Source organism: Lampetra planeri, chromosome 2 (assembly GCF_965212315.1).
Source record: "Lampetra planeri chromosome 2, kcLamPlan1.2.h2, whole genome shotgun sequence".
NCBI classification, from domain to species: Eukaryota; Metazoa; Chordata; class Hyperoartia; order Petromyzontiformes; family Petromyzontidae; genus Lampetra; species Lampetra planeri.
Genome location: NC_136108.1, coordinates 22287205 through 22307505, shown reverse-complemented (window position 1 = coordinate 22307505; position 20301 = coordinate 22287205). Strand labels below are relative to the sequence as shown.

The window sequence follows — 20301 nt, the reverse complement described above, 5'->3', positions numbered from 1 at the left end:
TTTGTGAAGGAACTTTTTGTTTTATTTAGTTCTTGCATGATAAAGCACTCGTGAGTTAACATTACGTGCGTCCAATTTGTCGGCTATGTCCGGTCATATGTCATATGAGCGATGGCGCAGTGCCCATCTCTGTTGATGGCCCTGGGATTAGGTTTATTGGAATTCCACCTTCTTATGGCTGGGGATAGTCTATCCATACGACTCTCCGATGAAGTGGTTCTCGTTTGAATGACCCTGAAGAGGCTGACTTGAAACTTGACCGGGATTTGAACTTGAGTAAAACACTCTACCCACAGTTTTCTACTGCTGTAAAATATCACGTAGCAATAATAATGTATTGATCTTAAGGCAGTAGGGTGGCGCAGAGGTAAAACTTGCGCATCACAGCAAGAAGGGCCTGGGTTCTAACCCCGATTTGGGCACCTATATGTGTGGGATTTTGCACGTTCTCCTTTTCCGGTTCTGCAAAGGTTTCCTCCCAGGTTCTATGATTTCCTTAGCAAAAGAAAAAACACGTAAATGGTATTGACAAAAACATGCCAATGTTGAACATGTACCTGCAAAATAATCGAGTTGGGATTTCTTATAGGAGCAACATCACAACGTCGCTTCCTACTGCAAACAGAGTCTGAAACAAGCGCGATAATAACAACGGTTGACCGTCTGACTTTGAATTGACGACCTCGGCTTGCCAGCTCAGTATATTGCCATGATAGCCTCCTGGAACATGCAACCAGCCAAATTCAATATAGTTTGCTCCCATTGGCATTTCATATGCTCAACATGCTTTGAGACATAGCATATACAATCAAAACAACAATTGGGATTTTATTTAAAGTAACCTGTCGCTAAATTTCAGCTGCTGATGCTCCATATATATACAGGATGTTCTCCTATAATGTGGCGGTTGTAGTTGCGTTCCCGAAGAACACTGCATTGTGGTAAAATCGCGTTTAAAACAAACTAGCGGGAAGTACCCGGAGTTGCCTGGGTCTTAAAATATTTCAAAACTACTCTTAAAAATCTAACAGCAGTGCGTACTGACTGTGGTGGTTCCTGCTATGATTACAGCAGTGCATACTGTAGTGGCACTTGCTTTCACTGCAGCAGTGCATACTGACTGTGGTGGTACCTGCTGTGATTACAGCAGTGCATACCGACTGTGGTGGTACCTGTGTAGGGGTGTCAGGGGAAGGATTCCCACCAATAGATGGGTTAGGGGGAGGGGTGATCGAGGTGATATAAGGAGAGAACGGGCGGGAAAGGGGGGCCTTTGGCGGGAACGGGATTGGGACGGCTGGCGACAGGTGTGAATGGAAGGAAAGGAATAAAGGACGAGACCCCTGCAATCTCGTGTCGGCTCCTCTCTACATTTGGTGGCAGCGGTGGGATCCTAATGGCTACAAAGAAGAATCCTCGCGGGAGGGAGCCGAGGGAGGAGGAAGCAGGGGCCGGGGATCCTTCACATCCTGGGCAACAAGGGGGCCTGCTGTCAGAAGCAGCAGAAGGGGGCCCGGATCGCCTGGAGGATCGCATGGAGGACCGCATGGCCCGCGTGGAGAGGGCGCTCCAGGAGCTCTTGCAGAGGCTCCCTATGGGGGGCCCGCCGGCACCGGGACCCCCACCCCCACGCGTACTACGGGAGGAGAGGCCACGGGAACCGGACGCCGACCAGCCGGCCGGGCAGGAGCCGCAACCAACCTCGTCACGCCAGCCGCCGCCGCTCCCGCCAAAACCCCCAGGGCTAAACACCCAACACGGAGAGCAGGTGGCCGGACGGCCGCGTCGGCTGGGGCCCGTCGACAAGTTTGTGGCTGAGGAAGAAGATTGGGAGGAGTTTGTCCGCCGATTCGAGGCTGCCTTCCACGCTCTCGAGTGGACAGACGAAGAGGCCCTACGAGCGCTGCCATCTGTTCTGGGCAAAGAAGCACTCTCCTCTTACACCTCCCTTCCCTCGCACAGCAAGTCCACGCTACAGGCGGCCTACGAGGCTTTGGGGGAGATCTATTGCCCGGCGGAAGGAGCCTTTAAACGGTTCCAGGATCGCCAGCGAGGGGCTAAAGAATCCCCTTTAGCCTACAGGGGGGCGCTGCTCGTGTTGGCGAGGAGAGCTTTCCCTCGCCTGGCTGAAGAAGCGCTCGAGGACCTCGTGGTCGAGCACCTCATCGCCTACGCTTGCCGCGCCGGCGTTGTAATGCCCGTAGTGACGCCGGAAGAACGCACCTCGCTGTGGGCTGCCCGGACCATCCAAGCCCACGAGCAGGTCATGGGCCGGGCGCCACCCGTGGGCCCGGTGGCTGGCGCGGCGGGGGGGAACAGCCGAGCCGTTGCCGCGGCGCTACTTGGTCCAGCGACACTAACCGCCGAACCTGCACCGTCACCACAGGCTGCCGGTGGGGCATCTGGGGACGGACCGCCGACGTCTGAGACGGAGCCATCGCTGCGGGAGGTGTACGCGGCGATCCGGGGACTGGCGGAGCAGAGGGACCAGCCGCCGCGTCGCTGGCAGCCGCCTCTACAACATCGCGCCGAGCCCCCCCGACGCAACGCCCCGTGGGTCTGCCACCGTTGTGGTCGCGAGGGGCATGTGGCGAGGGGGTGCCGCACGGAGCCGGAGGCCGCCAACGTCACCTGGAACCTGCCGGGGCCGAACGCCGACAGGAGCCAGGCGAGTGACGCCGTCCCACCCGGCCTCTCGGGCGGGCCGGGTAATTACAATTCCGACGCCGCGAACTCACCGGGAGTCTCCTCGGGGTGGGCGCCGGTGGTGTCGTTTCCCGGTCCCCGCTGTTCTGGTCGGGGGAAGGGGATAGCGCCGGGGCCTGTGGTCGCATCGCGACCCGGAGTGGCGTCGCGAACGGACGTGACGTTGCGTCCGGAAGTGACGTCGCGGCCGGAAGTGGTGTCGCGGATCGCGCCGGGAATTGCGCCGGGGCCGTGGACCGCGCCTGGAATCGCGCCGGGGCCAGGGACCGCGTCGGGGATCGCGCCGAGGCCGGGGACCGCGCCGGGAGTCGCGCCGACGCCGGGAGGGACGTCGCGGACGGAGGTGACGTCGCGGGCGGAGGTGACGTCGCGGGCGGAAGTGACGTCGCGGCCGGCAGCGACGTCGATGCCGGGCGTGACGTCGCGCGCGGGCGGGGTTTCGCGGGCGGGCGTGGGTTCGCGGGCGGGCGGGGTTTCGCGGGCGGGCGTGACGTCGCGGGCGGGCGTGGTTTCGCGGGCGGGCGTGGGTTCGCGGGCGGGCGTGACGTCGCGGGTGGGCGTGGTTTCGCGGGCGGGCGGGGTTTCGCGGGCGGGCGTGACGTCGCGGGTGGGCGTGGTTTCGCGGGCGGGCGTGGGTTCGCGGGCGGGCGTGACGTCACCGGCGGGCGTGACGTCGCCGGCGGGCGTGACGTCACCAGTTACCTGCAACGCCGGCGAGTTGCCAGGGGCAACGGCCCGGGGGCGGAGGCAGCCCACACGATTGACATTGCGCCCTGGAGCAATTCCACGACCCGCCTCACCACCGCTTTGCGACAGAGCGAGACGGAACCAGGGGGACCACGCCCCCGTGACAAAGGAAAGGGAGGGGCTCACGGGAAGGCCCACCCCCCAGTCCCCACCGCCCCCTACAATGGGGGGGCCCCCCCACACCACAAGGGGGGCCCATCCTACGTCACCTAGGGGGGGCAATTTGCACTACATAGAGAGCCCAGCCCGCAACCCAGGGGTAAGCCCACACTATGTAACAAGGGCGCGTTCACCCTGCTGTGACGCACTCCAAAGGGAGGAACCCCATCTTCAGTCCATCCACACCCATCCCCCATCATTTCACCATGCACCACAGGATAACGAGACGCCGCCTGGTCAGTGGCCGGACTCAGCCACACAATGGAGGAAGCTGGCAAGGCGGGTGGTAGCGGCCACGTCAGGAACCTCGGTCCTGGTCGGTGAAATCGCGGGAGTGTCGGCACGTATCTTGGTCGATACGGGGGCATCAGCCACGATCATCTCGAGCACCATGCATGAGATGCTGCCGGATAAAATCCGACCTTTAGTCCCCGTCAAGACAACGTTCATTGCAGCAAATGGAGGCAGCATGGGCTTCCTGGGCCAGGTTGAAGCCCCGATACAGATTGGGCAGCTTTCGGTAGCAGGACCCATCCTTGTCTCCGCAACGTTGCCCGTACCCTGCCTGTTGGGGACGGACTTTCTGAGGCGGATGCCAATGAAAATCGATCTGGCCAATGGGCGGGTGGAAGTCCAGGGAACGCATCTCCATTTCCTAAAGGCGGAGGGGGCCAGCCAGGGTGTACCCTACGTGCAGGCTCTGGTCAGTAAGTCTGTCTCCATTCCCCCGGCAGCCCAGATGCTGGTTCCGTTGCAATATCGGTCCCCCCTCGTGACAGCCCGACCAGACTCACCCATCCTGGTGTCTCCGGCGTCAGCGGCCATGGATCGTCATGCGCTGGTGGGGGCCGAAACTATTGTACAGAGGAACCAGCATCTGTTCATTCAGGTGCTGAACACCTCCGATAGAACAGCGACGGTGCAGGAGGGAACAGTTCTGGCCCACGTTAGTCCCTTGTCACTAGGAGCCCCAGGGACAGAGCCCGAGCTTGTAGGCAGCATCAGCCAGTCCGAGGACAGAGGGGCCAAATCGTGGATGGACCAGCTGGCGGGGCCTGAGCCGGGATTGCCGCCCGACCAGAAACAGCAGCTGCACTCGTTATTGCAGGAGTTCTCGGACGTGTTCAGCCGGGGACCGTTCGACCTAGGGCGCACAAATCTGTCACAGCACCACATCAACACGGGAGATGCCGCACCCCTGCGCCAAAACACATATAGAATGAGCCCAATGGAAAAAGGGCACATTCAACAAGCGGTGCAGGAGATGCTGCGGGCCGACATAATTTCTCCATCCTCGAGTCCCTGGGGGGCACCGGTGGTCCTAGTCAAGAAGTCAGATGGGTCACTGAGATTCTGTGTGGACTTCCGACGCCTCAATGCCGTCACGCTGGCCGACGCATATCCCCTACCACGTATCGACGACTCATTGGATGCACTGGCGGGAGCAAAATTTTTCAGTACGCTGGATTTGTTGTCCGGGTTCTGGCAGGTCCCACTAGACGCGGACTCCCGGCCTAAAACAGCATTCCGGACACCACAGGGCCTGTTCGAGTTCAACTGCCTGCCTATGGGCCTCCAGACGGCGCCGGCAACGTTCCAACGCATAATGGAGTTGGCCTTGGCAGGCCTCCAATGGGAAACGTGCCTCATCTACCTGGACGACGTCATTGTTTTCAGCCGATCATTCGAGGAACACATTGACCGATTGCGTCAGGTGTTCCTGCGGTTCCGGAACGCGAACTTGAAGCTCAAGCCGTCGAAGTGCCACCTTATGCAGTCGTCGGTACGCTACTTGGGCCACGTCGTCAGTGAGTCGGGAGTGGCTACAGACCCGGAAAAGACGGCCTGCGTGAGGGCCTGGGCTGTTCCCACAACGGTTCCGGAGGTACGCCGGTTTGTGGGTTTCGTTTCTTACTACCGCCGGTTTGTGCCCAACTTCGCAACCATTGCCAAGCCCTTGCACGTGTTGACGGCGAAGAACCAGAGGTTTTATTGGGGCCCTCTGGAGGAAGAGGCATTCCAGCAGCTGCGCTCACGTCTGACAGATGCACCACCATTGGCCTTTCCGGATTTTGGCCTCCCCTTTATCCTGGACACGGACGCCAGCGATGTGGGCATCGGCAGTGTTTTGTCGCAAGTCCAGCAGGGTCGGGAGGTGGTTATCGCCTATGGTAGTCGCGTGCTTTCATCAGCAGAGCAGCGCTACTGCGTCACACGTAGGGAACTCCTGGCAGTCGTTCACTTTGTGCAGCAATTCCGACCCTACCTGTATGGTCGCAAATTTACGGTCCGCACTGACCACGCGGCCTTGCAGTATTCGCTCCGCATCGACCAGCCTTCGGGCCAGCTGGCCAGATGGATAGAACGCCTGCAGGAGTACAGGTACCAAGTAGTGCATCGCAAAGGGACCAGACATGCCAACGCAGACGCATTGTCCCGACTGGTGCCCCAGGGCCCTTGTGCATGCACCACAGGCGGGGCACGCTGCAAGGAGGCGAGGCCGGAGGGGACGGTCATCGCTCCCGTACGCACGGCGGAGGGCGCACAGGGTGAGGTCCAGCTGACCGACCACGACCTGGGGCTGACCTTGGACGATTGGAGACGGCTACAGCTGGAGGAAGCCCCACTGCGAACACTACGCGCCTCAGCAGAGGCAGGGGGGGAGGAGTACATCGTATGGGAGGATCTCCTCATGCGATGGGACCCGACAGGGCGCCGGCGATGCCTGGTAGTTCCGGAGTCGCTGCGTCAACAATTGGTTTTGGACGTACACGGCCGCCAGCTGCTGCACCTGGCAGGGCGGAAGACACTGCACACATTACAGGGTCGGTACTTTTGGCCAGGTATGACCGCTGACGTGCATCGATGGGTCGCTACCTGCGTCGAATGTGCGCGGCGAAAGCCGCCACCCCGGGTAAGCCGGGCGCCCCTACAGCCCATCACGGTGACCAGGGTCAACGAATTGGTTGCGTTGGACATCTTGGGACCGCTGCCGGTCACGCCACGGGGAAATAAATACCTGTTGGTCGGAGTCGAGTACTGCACGAGGTGGCCGATGGCGTGGGCCCTCCCGGACCAAACGGCACAGACCATCGCCGATGCCTTCGTGGGAGGCTATGTCCTTGATAAGGGGGCACCGGAGCGGTTGCTCACGGATCAGGGCAGGAATTTCTCCTCACAGCTATTGAAGGACGTCTGCTCTATCCTGGGCACTAAAAAGGTCCGAACATCTCCATATCATCCCCAGACCGATGGGATGGTAGAGCGGCTTAACCGCACCATAGCGGCCATGCTGTCCCAAGTGGTGGACGAAAACCATTCCGACTGGGACCTCCACATTCCATCGGTCTTAGCGGCGTACAGGGTGGCCCCACACGCGGCGACGGGGTTCTCGCCGTTTTTCCTGATGTACGGACGGGATCCCGTTCCGCCTATTGAGGTGCAGCTGACGGACATTCCGGCAAGAGCCGACGCATGGCCGAAGGCACTAAAGACCTCCCTCATTTATTTGAGAGAGGCCCGCCAAGCAGCCGAGGCCGCATCGGCCGCGAGCCAAGAGAGTAATGTACGGATACGGGAGAGGACAGTGACAGCCAAGCCCTTTAAAGTCGGGGACCAGGCATGGCTACACTGTCCTCAGGTGCCGGTTGGCCTCTCACCAAAGCTGCACCGACCCTGGAAAGGGCCGGTCGAGGTCATCAAAGCACTCCGACCGCAGTGCGTCCAGGTCCAACTGGGTAAGCGACGATGGTTTGTACACCCCACCCGCCTTAAGCCATACATCTTTCCACCGTCATCTTCACCAACATCACCACCAACATCACTGCCAACATCATCATCATCCCTACCCAGGCCAAGGTCGCCGACCACCACGCGCCGACCGGCAGGGGGTTCGGTGCCCTGTGTTCCCTTGTCACCTACAGCACCCCATGTGAGGCCTGACGGAGCGGCGGCACGAGCGGGGGCCGGAGAGACAGCGGCGCCAGGCAAGGCGACACCGGCACCACCGAACCAGGGACCGCGACGAGAGGGCCTTCGAAGGAGGGGGCCGCCACGGTCATCTGCTGCCTGTGGATGTCCGGGCTGTTACGGGATGCTGGCTGGAGACCTGGGCAGGCCGCGCAATTGATTTGTTGTGTTATATTGCATTGTATGGTTGTGGGGGGGGGTAAGGGCTGTCGTCACTGTCAGTGGTGGGAGGCATGGGGAGACTTAAATGGTCCATGGGGGAGGCAGAACCGAGGACGGTTATTTTTTCTCCGGGGGGGGGGGGGGGGGTGATGTAGGGGTGTCAGGGGAAGGATTCCCACCAATAGATGGGTTAGGGGGAGGGGTGATCGAGGTGATATAAGGAGAGAACGGGCGGGAAAGGGGGGCCTTTGGCGGGAACGGGATTGGGACGGCTGGCGACAGGTGTGAATGGAAGGAAAGGAATAAAGGACGAGACCCCTGCAATCTCGTGTCGGCTCCTCTCTACACCTGCTATCACTACAGTAGTACATGCTGATTCTATAGCAGTATTTATCGACTGTATAGCACAAAGTACTCACCTGACAGAGTGGCGTGGTGAACCCTAATCCCATGCAGAACCTCCGGCCGCGGCCTAGTTTGTCCAGCCGGCCGAGGTGGCATCTTGGCAAGCTGGGGCTGGGCTGCTACACCTGACCCCCCCCCCCAGCCACGATCTCCCCGGCCCCTCTGCAGTAATATCTACGGCCTATAGTGGTAGCATCTAGCGACTGTATAGTAGTAATCACTGCACGCATTGGGGTGGAGGGGACATCACACAGTGAAGAATTAACGTCAGCGTTTAGTGTATTCTTATAGCATTTTTTATGCGAAATGTCCCGATCCCTCCCACCAAAGGCGTCAACTTGCATGGGCCGTCTCCCCCCACCAAAGGTGCGTGAGTTGGTATGGGCATGCACGTGTCATAAATAAATAAATAAAAGGGAAGCGCACACAAATTGCACTAAATCGCTAATTTAGCATATTTAAATTTGATGGATGTGAAAAAGGCATAGCGCTTGCTCACCGCGGGGCTTACGGCGTGGTACCTGGCTTTTTTTTTTTATTAAACCCCACCATTGGAGAGGCAAATCGTTCGCAAGCGCGCGAACACACACAAACTCACAAACAGATAATTTTTTACTTTTACATATATAGACTCAATTTGAAATCGCTTTATCTCTGCAACCACGAACCGCCCATTAATGCAACTCTTACCACTTGAAAGGGCAGGGCATATAGTTTCAAATGATTACTGCTAGATGCCTCTCTCAGCGCACAAACAGTCCCTAGCCTCAGTCATTCGTAAGACACACTGCCTCAATATTGGATAGCTCGCACGGGATCCCAAGACCCCCAGACATCACACCCTGCGACTTTTTCTTGTGGGGATACGTCAAAGACCGTGTTTTTGTGCCACCATTACCGACTAATCTGGATGACCTCAAAAACAGAATCACGGCAGCGGTGACTTCAGTGGAAGAAGACACTTTGAGAGGCATTTGGGATGAATTCAACTATCGTCTCGATGTTGTCCGTACAGCAGGTGCAGGGCACATCGAACATTTATAAAATCGTTAGTAAACTTGATCAATCATTAAACCTTTTGTAACTTTTTGTGTAATAGTAACATGTTGCCATCGTGAAATATACTGAAATTGGGTCCATCATTTTCATACACCCTATATAATACTCTTTGGTTTTTTCGGTAAAGTCACATAGGTGAAAATAAAATAAAAATGAAAATTAAATCACGACGTTTCGGAGGCAACACAGGTGGAACTGTTACAGCCAACATCACTGTAGTAAGTGAAGAGAGCTAACAGAGATACGCGATTATATAGGGTAAGAGGGGGGGAGGAGCCAATGGGGACCGCAAGGTAGGGGGGGGGGCGCCCAAAGTGGAGTCGGGGGGGGGTGATACGCTGAGTTAAGCCGGCGTGTGAACACGGGGGCGGAAGTTAAGCTGATAAATAAGAACGCTAAGTTAAGCCGATTGATATCATCTATTTATTATGCAGGAGAGGGGGGCGGTGAGTATTGGGGCACGGAGATTAGAGAGACTTCGGGGGCGCCGTGTGAAGTCGGGGGGGGGGGGGGTAAGCTGCATGTACCACAGAGGGGGAGGGGGGAGAATGGGATGGGGGACAGTTTTACACGATTAAAAACACTGTACGTCAAATGTCCTAGTGATGATCGAGTGCAAAGCTGGGAGTAAAAGACTGGAAATATGGATATGAATATAAACTATAAGGCAGCTAAAGTTTAACTTGGTTGATGACATCCTTCCAATGTAGGGTAAAACACAGTCTGCGATAACACATGACATGCGTACACAGGCTGAACAAAGGCTGAGGCGCGTGGGTAGCATCTAGAAGCATCCAGCAGCATCCCACCTTGTGTAATGCTACGCCAAGGTAGCCGTACACCCGCTTATTCCTACTCATGATGACGTAGTCCTGCTCGATCGCGTTGTAAAAATGTGTTCCCTAACACATTCATCGTGTTATGTCACATTCGCGTCATGAAAACAACACGTGTTTTAGGAGAAACAGACCGTACGCATGGTGATATTTGAAGTGCATTAAGCGAACGACTCATGATTCTGAACGTCAGGTAAGGCCTTGCGATTTCCACCTGGCAGGATGACGTGAGGCAGGCTGCGAGCATCTTGAAGCAGAGAAAGGTGGACATCATCGCGCTCGGCGTGAAGCAGGCAGACAAGTCGGAACTCAATTTGATTGCAGGTTCCAAGGTCTTCATGACAGACGATTACCCGGCTCTGAGCAGCTTCTCTCAAGAGGTTGTGACTGAAATCTGCTCTCCAGTGGACGAGTTGGTCATGAGAAGTCAAGTGACTGGGACACGTGAGTTGCTTGTTCGTTTACCGTCTTGCATTATTAAATGTTAACCTACGAGGCACCCCCCCCCCCAGCGTGTCACCTTCCCCTCCCGCGAGTCACCCCCCCCCCCCATGGAGTCAGTCACCGCCCAGGAGTCACCCCCCCCCCCCCCCCGTGAGTAACCTCCCCCACGAGTTACCCCCCTCTCCCGTGACTCACCTCCCTCGCCCCGTGAGTCACCCACCCAGTGAGTCACCCCCCCCCCCCTCGCGATTCTATCCACACCCCGCGAGTCACCCCCCTCGAGTTAGAGTTACCCCCCCAAGTAGGCCTTGGCAAGGTAAGGTAATTTACCCTTTTTACCGGGTAAAAGGGTAAAGGTAAAGGTGTCGACATGCCAAGGGGTAAGGTAAAGGGTAGGGTAGAGGTAGCTTGGAAGAATTACCCGGTAGGGTAAAGTAGCGCAAAGTATTACCTGGTAAATACGGTACCTTGTTTACAGCTAAAAGCTCCGTGGCGCAGACCGTGGCCTACATTTAATAAGTAATATTTAAACAAACTTTATTAAAAACACGCTTTTATTAAATGTTCTAGTAATGGCAGAACTCCAGGAAGTGGCCCCGAAGCTTGCCGTAATGTAAGGGACCGTGGCCAATTACAGCCAACGTCAGTTGACCGTGGATAATTAGACTCAAGACGAAACATAACATATAAAAAATAATGTTTAAAAACATATATTTTTTATGATAGAATATAGTATTGTCATCAGTATGACCTAAGTATACCAAGTTTTCAGTCGATACCACATTAGGAAGTGGGTAAAAATTGAGTTTCATGATTTGAGGATACAACAACAATAACGACAACAACAACAGACAGAGTGAATTAAAAGAAAGCGTGTAAAATTGGAATCATCGAGAGTATTCTATATGATTAAAGCGCTCTACCAAGCATTTACTGTTATAAACCTTGTTCAAGTGAAGTAGTTCCCTAGTAATTACCTTGTAATCGGGTAATTTGTATGGGGTAAGGGTAAAAGGTAGGGTAAAGGTAAGCTCGTTGCTTTTTACCTTTTACCTTACCTGCTAAAGGGTAAAAGGTAGGGTAGAGTGATTGTATTGTGATAAGGTAAAAGGTAGGGTAAAGGTAGGCTCATTGTTTTTACCTTTTAACTTTTACCTTGCCTTGCCGAGGCCTACCCCCAAGTACCAAGTACTATGGCCTACGACACAGTGTTAACTTCAAAGACATTTTTGAGCAAAAATTTTGTGTTTCGTGGCTGCTGCAGCTTGCGAGAAGAGCGGTCCTGCCGACATCGTCTTCCTGATGGGAGGAGAGAAGAATGCCCAGACGTTGCAGAAGCTGCGAGTCCTACTCCTCTACATTATCGATGCCCTGGACGTCAGTAGCAACTTCGTTCGCGTCGGTCTTCTCCGTTACAACGCCGACCCCAAGAACGAGTTCTTCCTGAAGACGCACAAAAGGAAGGAAGACGTCATAAAGGCCGCCAAGTCTCAGCAAGTCAGAAGAGGGAGCCCGAAGCTCGGCGCCGGTTTGAACTTCGCCGCCAAGAATCATTTCACCAAGTCTGCTGGCAGCCGCGAGCTGGAGGGCGTGCCGCAGATCGCCGTCGTCTTGGCAGGAGCGTCGACAGACGACGACGTGTTGGCGGCGGCGGAGGAGCTCAAGAGTCAGGGAGTCGCGATCTTTGTCATCGCGACTGAAGACACGGACATTGCCGAGCTGCAGAGAGTCCCCAGCCAGTCATCGTTCTTGCTCACCTCCGACGACAAGGCCACGATTTTGCAGCAACTGTGCAAGTACATCGACCTCCAACTTACACCTTGGCCGTTGAAGCCGATGGGAGGTAAAACATGTTTAATCATTCCGCATCTCCTCATATACGCCGCAACATTTATCGTCATGTTCCTGCTAATTATTATTCTGCCTGTGATGCAATGTGGCAACACAAAGAAACGTATACTTCATATATTTTAGTACTGTGCAATGTAAGCAGCTCCAATCACACAATAAAGAACAAATGCTCTATTCAAGCTGCCTATCAAAAGGACATATCTTGGAACCACATTGCGCTGACTTGCACGGACGCAGTGGTTACCAGTATTGGCTGCCACGGTACATCCAGGACGAGCATTGGGCACCACGTTTGGCACAGTGACCTCGCAGTGACTCCCTACTCGGACACCTTTCTGCGTGGAGTCTGTATGTTCTCCTCCTGTTCTGCATGGGGTTTCTTCCGGGCTCTCCAATTTCCTCCCAAAGCAAAAAAAAACTGGTATTAGCCAAACATCCCAATGCTCAAAAAAATCCTGCAATTGACTCATTTGGGATTACGCACAGCAGCAGCAACATTGCTCCCTAATGTGAAAACTTGGCAGGACCCTCCTGAAAAGTGATGAGACAAAACACAATTACAATTTTGTTGGCAGAGTAAGGTGCCCATAATAGCAAATCTAATTCTATATTTCAGCATAGCTCCTGAGGCTCTCACTTCTCAGTTGGTGATATCTTTCTGAGATCGTGTGCGAGCACTGCATAAGCACATGAAATTCGAGGAAGATTTTACCTTGCTTCGAAATCCCGTTTAGTTTTAGTGCATCCGATCAATCATTTTCAGCAAAGTATAAAATTATTTCAATAACCGATTTGAAGTGTTTTGAAGTCCAGGCCGACCAGATGTGGAACGATCCAATTATTTGTCCGACAGGAACGCACGCGTGCGAATCGTGCATTTTGGTTCCGCGCGTGTGGCGTGTGTTATGCCATCGCGCCGCCCCTGCCACCATCTGCAGCCAACAGAAGGCGCTACCATTTGCCAGGATGTAAAAAAATAACAAACTAGTATTCAGAATAATGTTATTTATTCGTCACCAATGAACAATGCTGTTGCGAACTGAGCAGTTGAATGTGCTCTTCTCCCTTCTCAGATTACATGCGCGCCCCGCCAATGGACGTGGTCTTCCTCATCGACGGGTCGTCATCCGTGGGAGAGATAAACTTCCGCTTCATCAAAAACCTTGTCTACTCCTTCGTGTCGGCGCTGCCCGTCGGCGTCGACAACGTCCACGTGTCCGTGGTGCAGATCGGTGGCGCGCCGCACATTGAGTTTACGCTCGACAAGTACTTCGACAAGGAGAAGGTCCTCCGTGCCATCGAGGGAGTCACGCTTCAGGGCGGCACGGGAAAGATCAGGGAAGCCATCGAGCTCTCCATCAGCAACGTGTTCTCTCAGAAGGGCGGCGGCCGAGCGCAGAGCGTTGTTCCACAGCTGGCTGTGGTGGTGTCCGGCGGAGAGTCCGCGGACGACCTCTCCGGCGTGGAGGCCCTGCTGAAGCGCGCCGGCCTCACGGCGTTCTGCATCGGCGTGAAGGGCGGCGGAGTGGCCAACCTGAACCTGATAGCGTCGTCGCCGCGCGACGCCCATGTGCACCTGGCGCAGTCGTTCCAGCAAATCCAGCGTGTCGTGAATGAGGTCCTCAGCACCACGGTCGCAGAAGTGGAAAGGAAAATAAACAAAGTGATTGTCAGGTCGACGAGTACCTCCTTCAATCCAAATATGCGTGAGTGCTTTTGTACCCTTCCTCATGAATACACTCTAGAGCTTTTCATTGTCATTGTCTCGTGTGCAAAGCTGATTTAAAAAAAACACAACTGTACTGTAAATGCAGGAGGTTGCAGTGATGACACACAGAGTGCTTGCCACAAACCAGAATACGTTATTAATCTCGAACAAAAACTGTGACCGTATCACGTGCTTTCAGATGCGCTTCTGCGGTGGTCTGGAATGCTCTTTCTTCTGATATTAGGAAGCCACTGGAGCTATGTACTTTTAAATTTAGATTGAAAACTAATTTACTTTAGAACAGCTTTTTGTATTTACTTTGTTGTCCTTCCCCCGCACATCCGATTAGTGCGGTTGGCTACGTACGGTTCAAGATGCATTCAGCATTGTGTTCCAGCACCACTTCATGTCATCCATAAATATGTGATGTAAACACTCATTAATTGGTCGCTAACACTTTGATAAATAGATGAATGCAGAGCTTATGGGGGAATTTTGTGCTGGCCCTTTTTGCTCATCTGTAGTTCCTCGTGGCTCTGAGCCTCTCTCTTCAAGGAGCGAGCAACAACTGTGCATTATTAATAATAGTATGGTATAAACTGGGGTTGTGAATTTCATGACAACGGCTAACAGCATCTCAACGATGTTTTCGTCACAGAATGCGGCATCATAGCCGACGTGGTGCTGGTGATCGACAGTTCGACCAGCATCAGTCCACAGAACTTCGAGAACACGAAAGACTTCCTCAGCAAGCTGGTGATGAACTTCAGAATCTCGCCAAATGCCGTTAACGTTGGTGCCATCCAGTTCAGCACCAACCCCAAGACCGAATTCCTGCTCCCAGATTATGATACGCGCGAGAAAGTGGTGGCCGCCATCCTCGCCATCAAACAACAGAAGGGCGACACCTACACAGACAAGGCGCTGTGGCACGTCAAGAACAACATGCTGGGCGATCGCAAGGTGTCCAAGGTGGTGGTGGTGTTTACCGACGGCGACCCCACCAACAAATACAAGGTCCCCGCCGCGGCCGAGGCGCTGCACAACCAGGGCGTCAAAGTGGTGGCTATCGGCGTGGGTGACGTCCGCTTCGAGAACCTCAAAGTCATCGCCAGCGAGGAGAAGCTAGTGTTCCACCTCGAGAGTTTTGAAGACCTGCCGAACATTCGGGACGAGGTGGTGGGCAAGATGTGTGTCGGGGATGAGCCGGCGCCAAGCACGACGCCTCAGCCGCCACCGAGTAAGTGTTGCTGCGTGGGCCTATTCCAGGGATCGTTTTTGCTGCGAGACAAGGCGGTGGTGATGGTGGTGGTGTCGCAGTGATGCCCGCTCACGCCTCACAGCAGCAAGCAGGGTCTGGGTTCGATTCCTGGCTCGGTGTCTTTCAGTGTGTAGTCTATTTAACGCATAAAAAATAATGGTGTAGTGTATGAGTACGGTGTGGTGTTTTTGTAGTGTAATGCTAGTGTAGAAATATGGTGTAGCAAGTAGATACTGGGTTTGATTCCTGACTGTTGCCTTTCGGTGTGGAGTCTACCTAACGCATTTTTTCCCCTATATTTTTTTCATGGTGTAGTGTAGGAATAGTGTGTAGTGGTGTGGTGTAGTTGTGTGGCATAGGATTGCAGCGTAGTGGTGAAATTAATTCATGTAGTGGTGTAGTGAAACTTCTGCGTTTCAGGGGAGTAGTGTGTCTGGTGGGTGTCTACCGAGTGGTGAGGTAAGGCCCACTGAGCTATGTAGCTCGTTTTCAGAAGTGACCTGGCCGCAAATGGTAGTTCATCAAAGTGACTTATCATCATGTGGAAATGTATAGCAGCCAAATACTCTAAACGCGAGATGTTGATTCTAAATGTGGAGGGAGAAACCGGAGAACCCAGAGAAAAATCCACGACCACAGGGAGAACACGCAAACTCTATATATACAGGTGTCAGGGTCGTAATCGAACCCACGACCTCCTGCATACCAGGCAAGATAGTTAGCATCTTGCCACTACGGCGTCTGTATTTTCTCCACCTGCTCTGAATAGGGTTTCTTTAGGATCTACGGTCTCCTCCCAAAGCTTAATAAAAACCGCTGAAATATTACCTGAAAATTACTCAAATGGGATCACACACAGCAACAACATCGCCCCCCTACTGTGAAAACTTGGGCAGGACCCTCCTGAAAAAGAGTCTTGAGACTCAGGCTTTCCTGGATAATCACAACGGAATAATAACAACAATAATGATACAGTTTTAAGAGTTATAACATGTGTTGTTCACGTAGTAGTCACTGTGCACTGTTATGTCTCATTAACATTGAGGAAAGGGCAGTGACACGGCCTGGCAGTTAGTACGTTCACTGTTTGTTGTTGCAGAGGTTTATGGTTCGAATTTGGCAGGCCGCCCTGGTTATTCCTGTTTGTGTAATAATCGTCTTAATACCCCACGCATTCTGCTTCGCAGTGGATGTTAAAGATCTCCTGACGTCATTCGCAAGAGTATTCCATTGTGTGCCTGCATCATGATAAAAATTTGCCAAATTACAAATTTTACCTGTTAAAGACTCAGCTGAGACTATATAGCTAGCAGCAATACTTGCCTCCCTACTGGCTGACCAATGCCCCAGGTCACTCTTGCAAATGAGACTCTTTTCCTGGTCTCTAAAGTTCTCATCCTGGTTACACAAAATCAACTTAAAAGAGTGACTTTTGTGCAAGTCTAAACGCGCGCGCATGCGCACGCTGCCACCACGCCATGTCTAGGTATTACGGAGTGCTCGGTGGATGTCCTGGTCGGGGTGGACGTGTCGACGAACAACGCGGCGGACTACCAGAAGTTGATCAACCCCCTGAATGACGTGCTCGGGGCTCTTGGGCAAGTTGAGGGCGTCAGCTGCGACTTGGGAAGCATCCTGCCCACCCGGTTGGCGTTGTTGGCGGCAGCCCGCAACGGAAAAACGCTCGTAGAGACCGGCTTCGTGCCCTTCGGCAACACGTTCAGAGAGGCGGTTGAGAAACTCAAGACGGCGGGGCCTTCCTTCCTGAACGAGCAGGTCCTGGGAGCCGCCCTGGAAAAGATGGAGAAAGATAAATATGCCAGACTGAAGGTACGTCGGAGTCCCAAGGATTTACTACATCGGTAGGACTTTTTCGTTCATCAAAAACTCTGAACATCTCGTAAATATAATTAAAGATATTAAGCTTAATCCTAATGATATTTGGCGTCCTCTGGTCTTACACCGTTTGAGACAAGGCTCGAAAGAAAGCTGTCTCTGGTGTGGACCAATCAGTTTCAAAGACAATGCATATATTATCAAAGTGGATTTTTTGCATTCTGACCACAGGTATTGTGGTTAATGCAGACATGATTCCTGGTAAAATGTGTTTTTTTGTTGCAAGAAAAAATGGGAAATAAACCTATTATCATATTTTGGTACTGGTAAAGGAGTTCCAATGAAGTAAAAATAATTGTAACCGTTTGGATAGCTACCGCCTTAGTGCTGCATGGAAGCGAATCATCAAACAATACATTAATTAAATGCATGCCTATAAAGGGCAGCATACTTTAATAGGGATTACCGTTGGTATGCTATTTTAATACACACAATGGAAAGGAAGGACACGATCAAAGGGCACGCATAATGCACATGCATAATGTAGTTGACTCCGTAATCTCCCCCCCCCCCACTTTGCACAAGAACGCAGAAGTGTGGTCACCACAACTCTCCTCAGATTATTCGAATCAGAATATTTATTTATCCAGGAGAAATCCGATCAGCTATGAAGCTCCTTTTCACAGATACCCAGAAGGGGCGGGTCAGAAAGTTACATAGACAAACAATACAAAAACACGATAGGAGTGCAAAGTATAGGAAAGATGAGCAAATCACTAATAAAATAGATATAGTGTATTGGTAAAAATTGCATGAGTACGCCAATTCTCAAGCTTGGGAAAAGAAGCAAAACAGCAACAGTCCCAAACCATATCAAGACAACGACACACAGTACCTCAATAAAATTGCACATTAAAATGTAACTATCGATATATGGGTAAGGATGAAAGTTATGAATCATATTCTGCAAATGCAGTTGTATCCACCACTAATATTCTGCTTTCGGATATTTTTTTAAAGGAAGATTTACGATGTTAAGGGAGGAAACAATGTTGTTTCCAAAACGTTGGTACTGCAATGGCAAAGGCTTTGTCACCTATTCCTATTCTTGTTTTTGGGATAGTTAAAGGCAATTAGATGGACGTCTGTGGTGTCTTGGGTTAGACAATGGGGTTAATGAATTTGCTAATTTTAGCGTAGATTTTCAATAAGGATTTTTTATGGATGAACATGGTCCAGTGTATATTTCTTATCAGCTCCTATCGGCTGCGACCCGGTGAGCTGCGACTGCTGCTATTCACAGCCAGAACTATTTGCAGGGACTCCTATCATCCACGGAGTAAATCACTGCCTTTTGAGCAGAGCTAGTTTGCGGATAGAAGAGAAGTCGCCCACACGTGAAGCTGCCGTGTGTGTTGATCAGCGGCACAATGCTGTTCCCGCCAGTCACATCCGTTCCTCGTGGTTCTCTCCAGGCTCAGAGAAGTTGCATGGCACTGTGGGATGATGATGATGATGATAGCGAGGGTGGTGATTGTTATGATGTTGGAGATTGACAGTGATAGTGATGATGATGATGGATTGGTGATGATGGATTGATGGTGTTTGACGATGATGATTGATTGCTGATGGTGTTGACGATTGATGTTCCTGATAATGATAATGGATTGATGATGATTGAAGATGATGACCATGAATTGATGATGGGTTGCAGATTATGTTGATGATTTGATGATGTATTGATGGTAATAGATTGACAATGATGTGTTGATGATGATGTATTAATGATGGATGATTGACAGTGGTTGATGATGTTACTTTTGACGTGTTCCATTGCTGGGCTGTGTGCCGCTGTACTTCATTTTTAAGCGACGTCGATCCCCACCGTTTCCCCTTCGGCTGGTGTGTGCTCTGCGTGCAGGTTCTCATATATTTTACGGATGGATTGGATCAAGACTTGAGCAAGATGCAGAAGATCATTCAAAAACTACATACCACAGGTAAGCGCTTGATTCTCTTTGGCATCGACAATTGTTGTCTGCACGCAGGTGCCGCCTCCTAAAATGTTTTAGCCTGGGCACTGCCTCCCCTAAAATCCTGGTGATGAACGTGTGATGCATTGTCATGGGCCAACCAGTGGACACGTGTGATCTTGAGCCCAAGCAATGCACGCCACAGTGCGATGCTGGTGCGTCTGTCTATCGTGGGGACAGGTCGTCATCGTCTGCAGATACACAAGCTGTGGCCAACAGAGCCATGCAATCCGTAGCAATAAGGGGCAGTTGTCTTGTATCGGAGTTGGACACCCTTGCAACATTGAGTTTAGTCCTTTCATCTAATATGTAAGTTTTCCACAAGCGAAGTGAATCAGAAGTGGGTTATAATGTCATCAGGTTGTTAGTTTTATGTTAGCGTAGTAACCCTATGTGCATGCACATTGGGCAATATTCATCTCAATTGACTATTCTGAGTCCTTTCTGTAAACCCGATGCTACCAAAATTGCTAACTGCACTGTTATATTTTGTATCACCACATGGCAACATGAATTCAGAGTTGTCATAAACGACCCTTGTAATAATCAATGAAAAAACCCCGATTTATTAAGCCATATGGGCGATAATCATGCATATATATCTGTTAAATCATTAACATAACTTATTGTGGCACATACCCAACAGTATATTCGCGATACTATTTTTATCTTCTTGGGAGCTCCCCCTTTTCACTCCTCGCCATGAGAAGCAGCAAAAATTTGCAAAGCTACCCACAAATTACTCAATTGGGAAAATGCATTGTAACATTGCCCCCTACAGCGACAACCTGGCAGAACCCTCCTGAGAAATAGAGTAATGAGACTTGGTGAGGTTTTCCCGGGCAAACGCTCGATTTAAATAACTAGGTGTGTCTCAGAAATGTGAAACATGACAGATCTCTGCTAGTGCAAAGGATCTCTGCTATAAAATGAGCAAAAGGGCAGTCGTCGTCTCCATTAGTGGCCCTGGGTGAATCGGGAAATGTCCACATTGTCATGGTGGGGGCCATTCCTTCCACACTATGATCAATGTTGAATTTCCATGAAATGGTATTCACTTGATTGATTATGATGATGACGACGATGACGATAGGCAAAGTAAAGCATCAAATAGGCGGTAGGCTA

General features: G+C 52.2%; 2 protein-coding genes across 4 annotated transcripts in view; both read left to right on the top strand.

The window, feature by feature from the left end:
• The window catches only part of LOC144729887 (collagen alpha-3(VI) chain-like), a 135309-nt gene that overhangs the window by 36558 nt on the left and 78450 nt on the right, over positions 1 to 20301 (top strand). For all 3 annotated transcript variants that reach the window (XM_078610368.1, XM_078610369.1, XM_078610367.1), the window contains exons 4-9: positions 10265 to 10487; positions 11752 to 12330; positions 13412 to 14044; positions 14705 to 15286; positions 16794 to 17137; positions 19065 to 19143. In XM_078610368.1, the coding sequence (XP_078466494.1) occupies positions 10265 to 10487; positions 11752 to 12330; positions 13412 to 14044; positions 14705 to 15286; positions 16794 to 17137; positions 19065 to 19143 (2440 nt within the window). The remainder of the gene's footprint in view (positions 1 to 10264; positions 10488 to 11751; positions 12331 to 13411; positions 14045 to 14704; positions 15287 to 16793; positions 17138 to 19064; positions 19144 to 20301) is intronic.
• LOC144729923 (uncharacterized) lies at positions 1213 to 7863 on the top strand. Its single transcript, XM_078610370.1, has 2 exons — positions 1213 to 2668; positions 7536 to 7863. The coding sequence occupies exons 1-2, from the start codon at positions 1397 to 1399 to the stop codon at positions 7545 to 7547; spliced, it is 1284 nt and encodes a 427-aa protein (XP_078466496.1). The 5' UTR covers positions 1213 to 1396; the 3' UTR covers positions 7548 to 7863.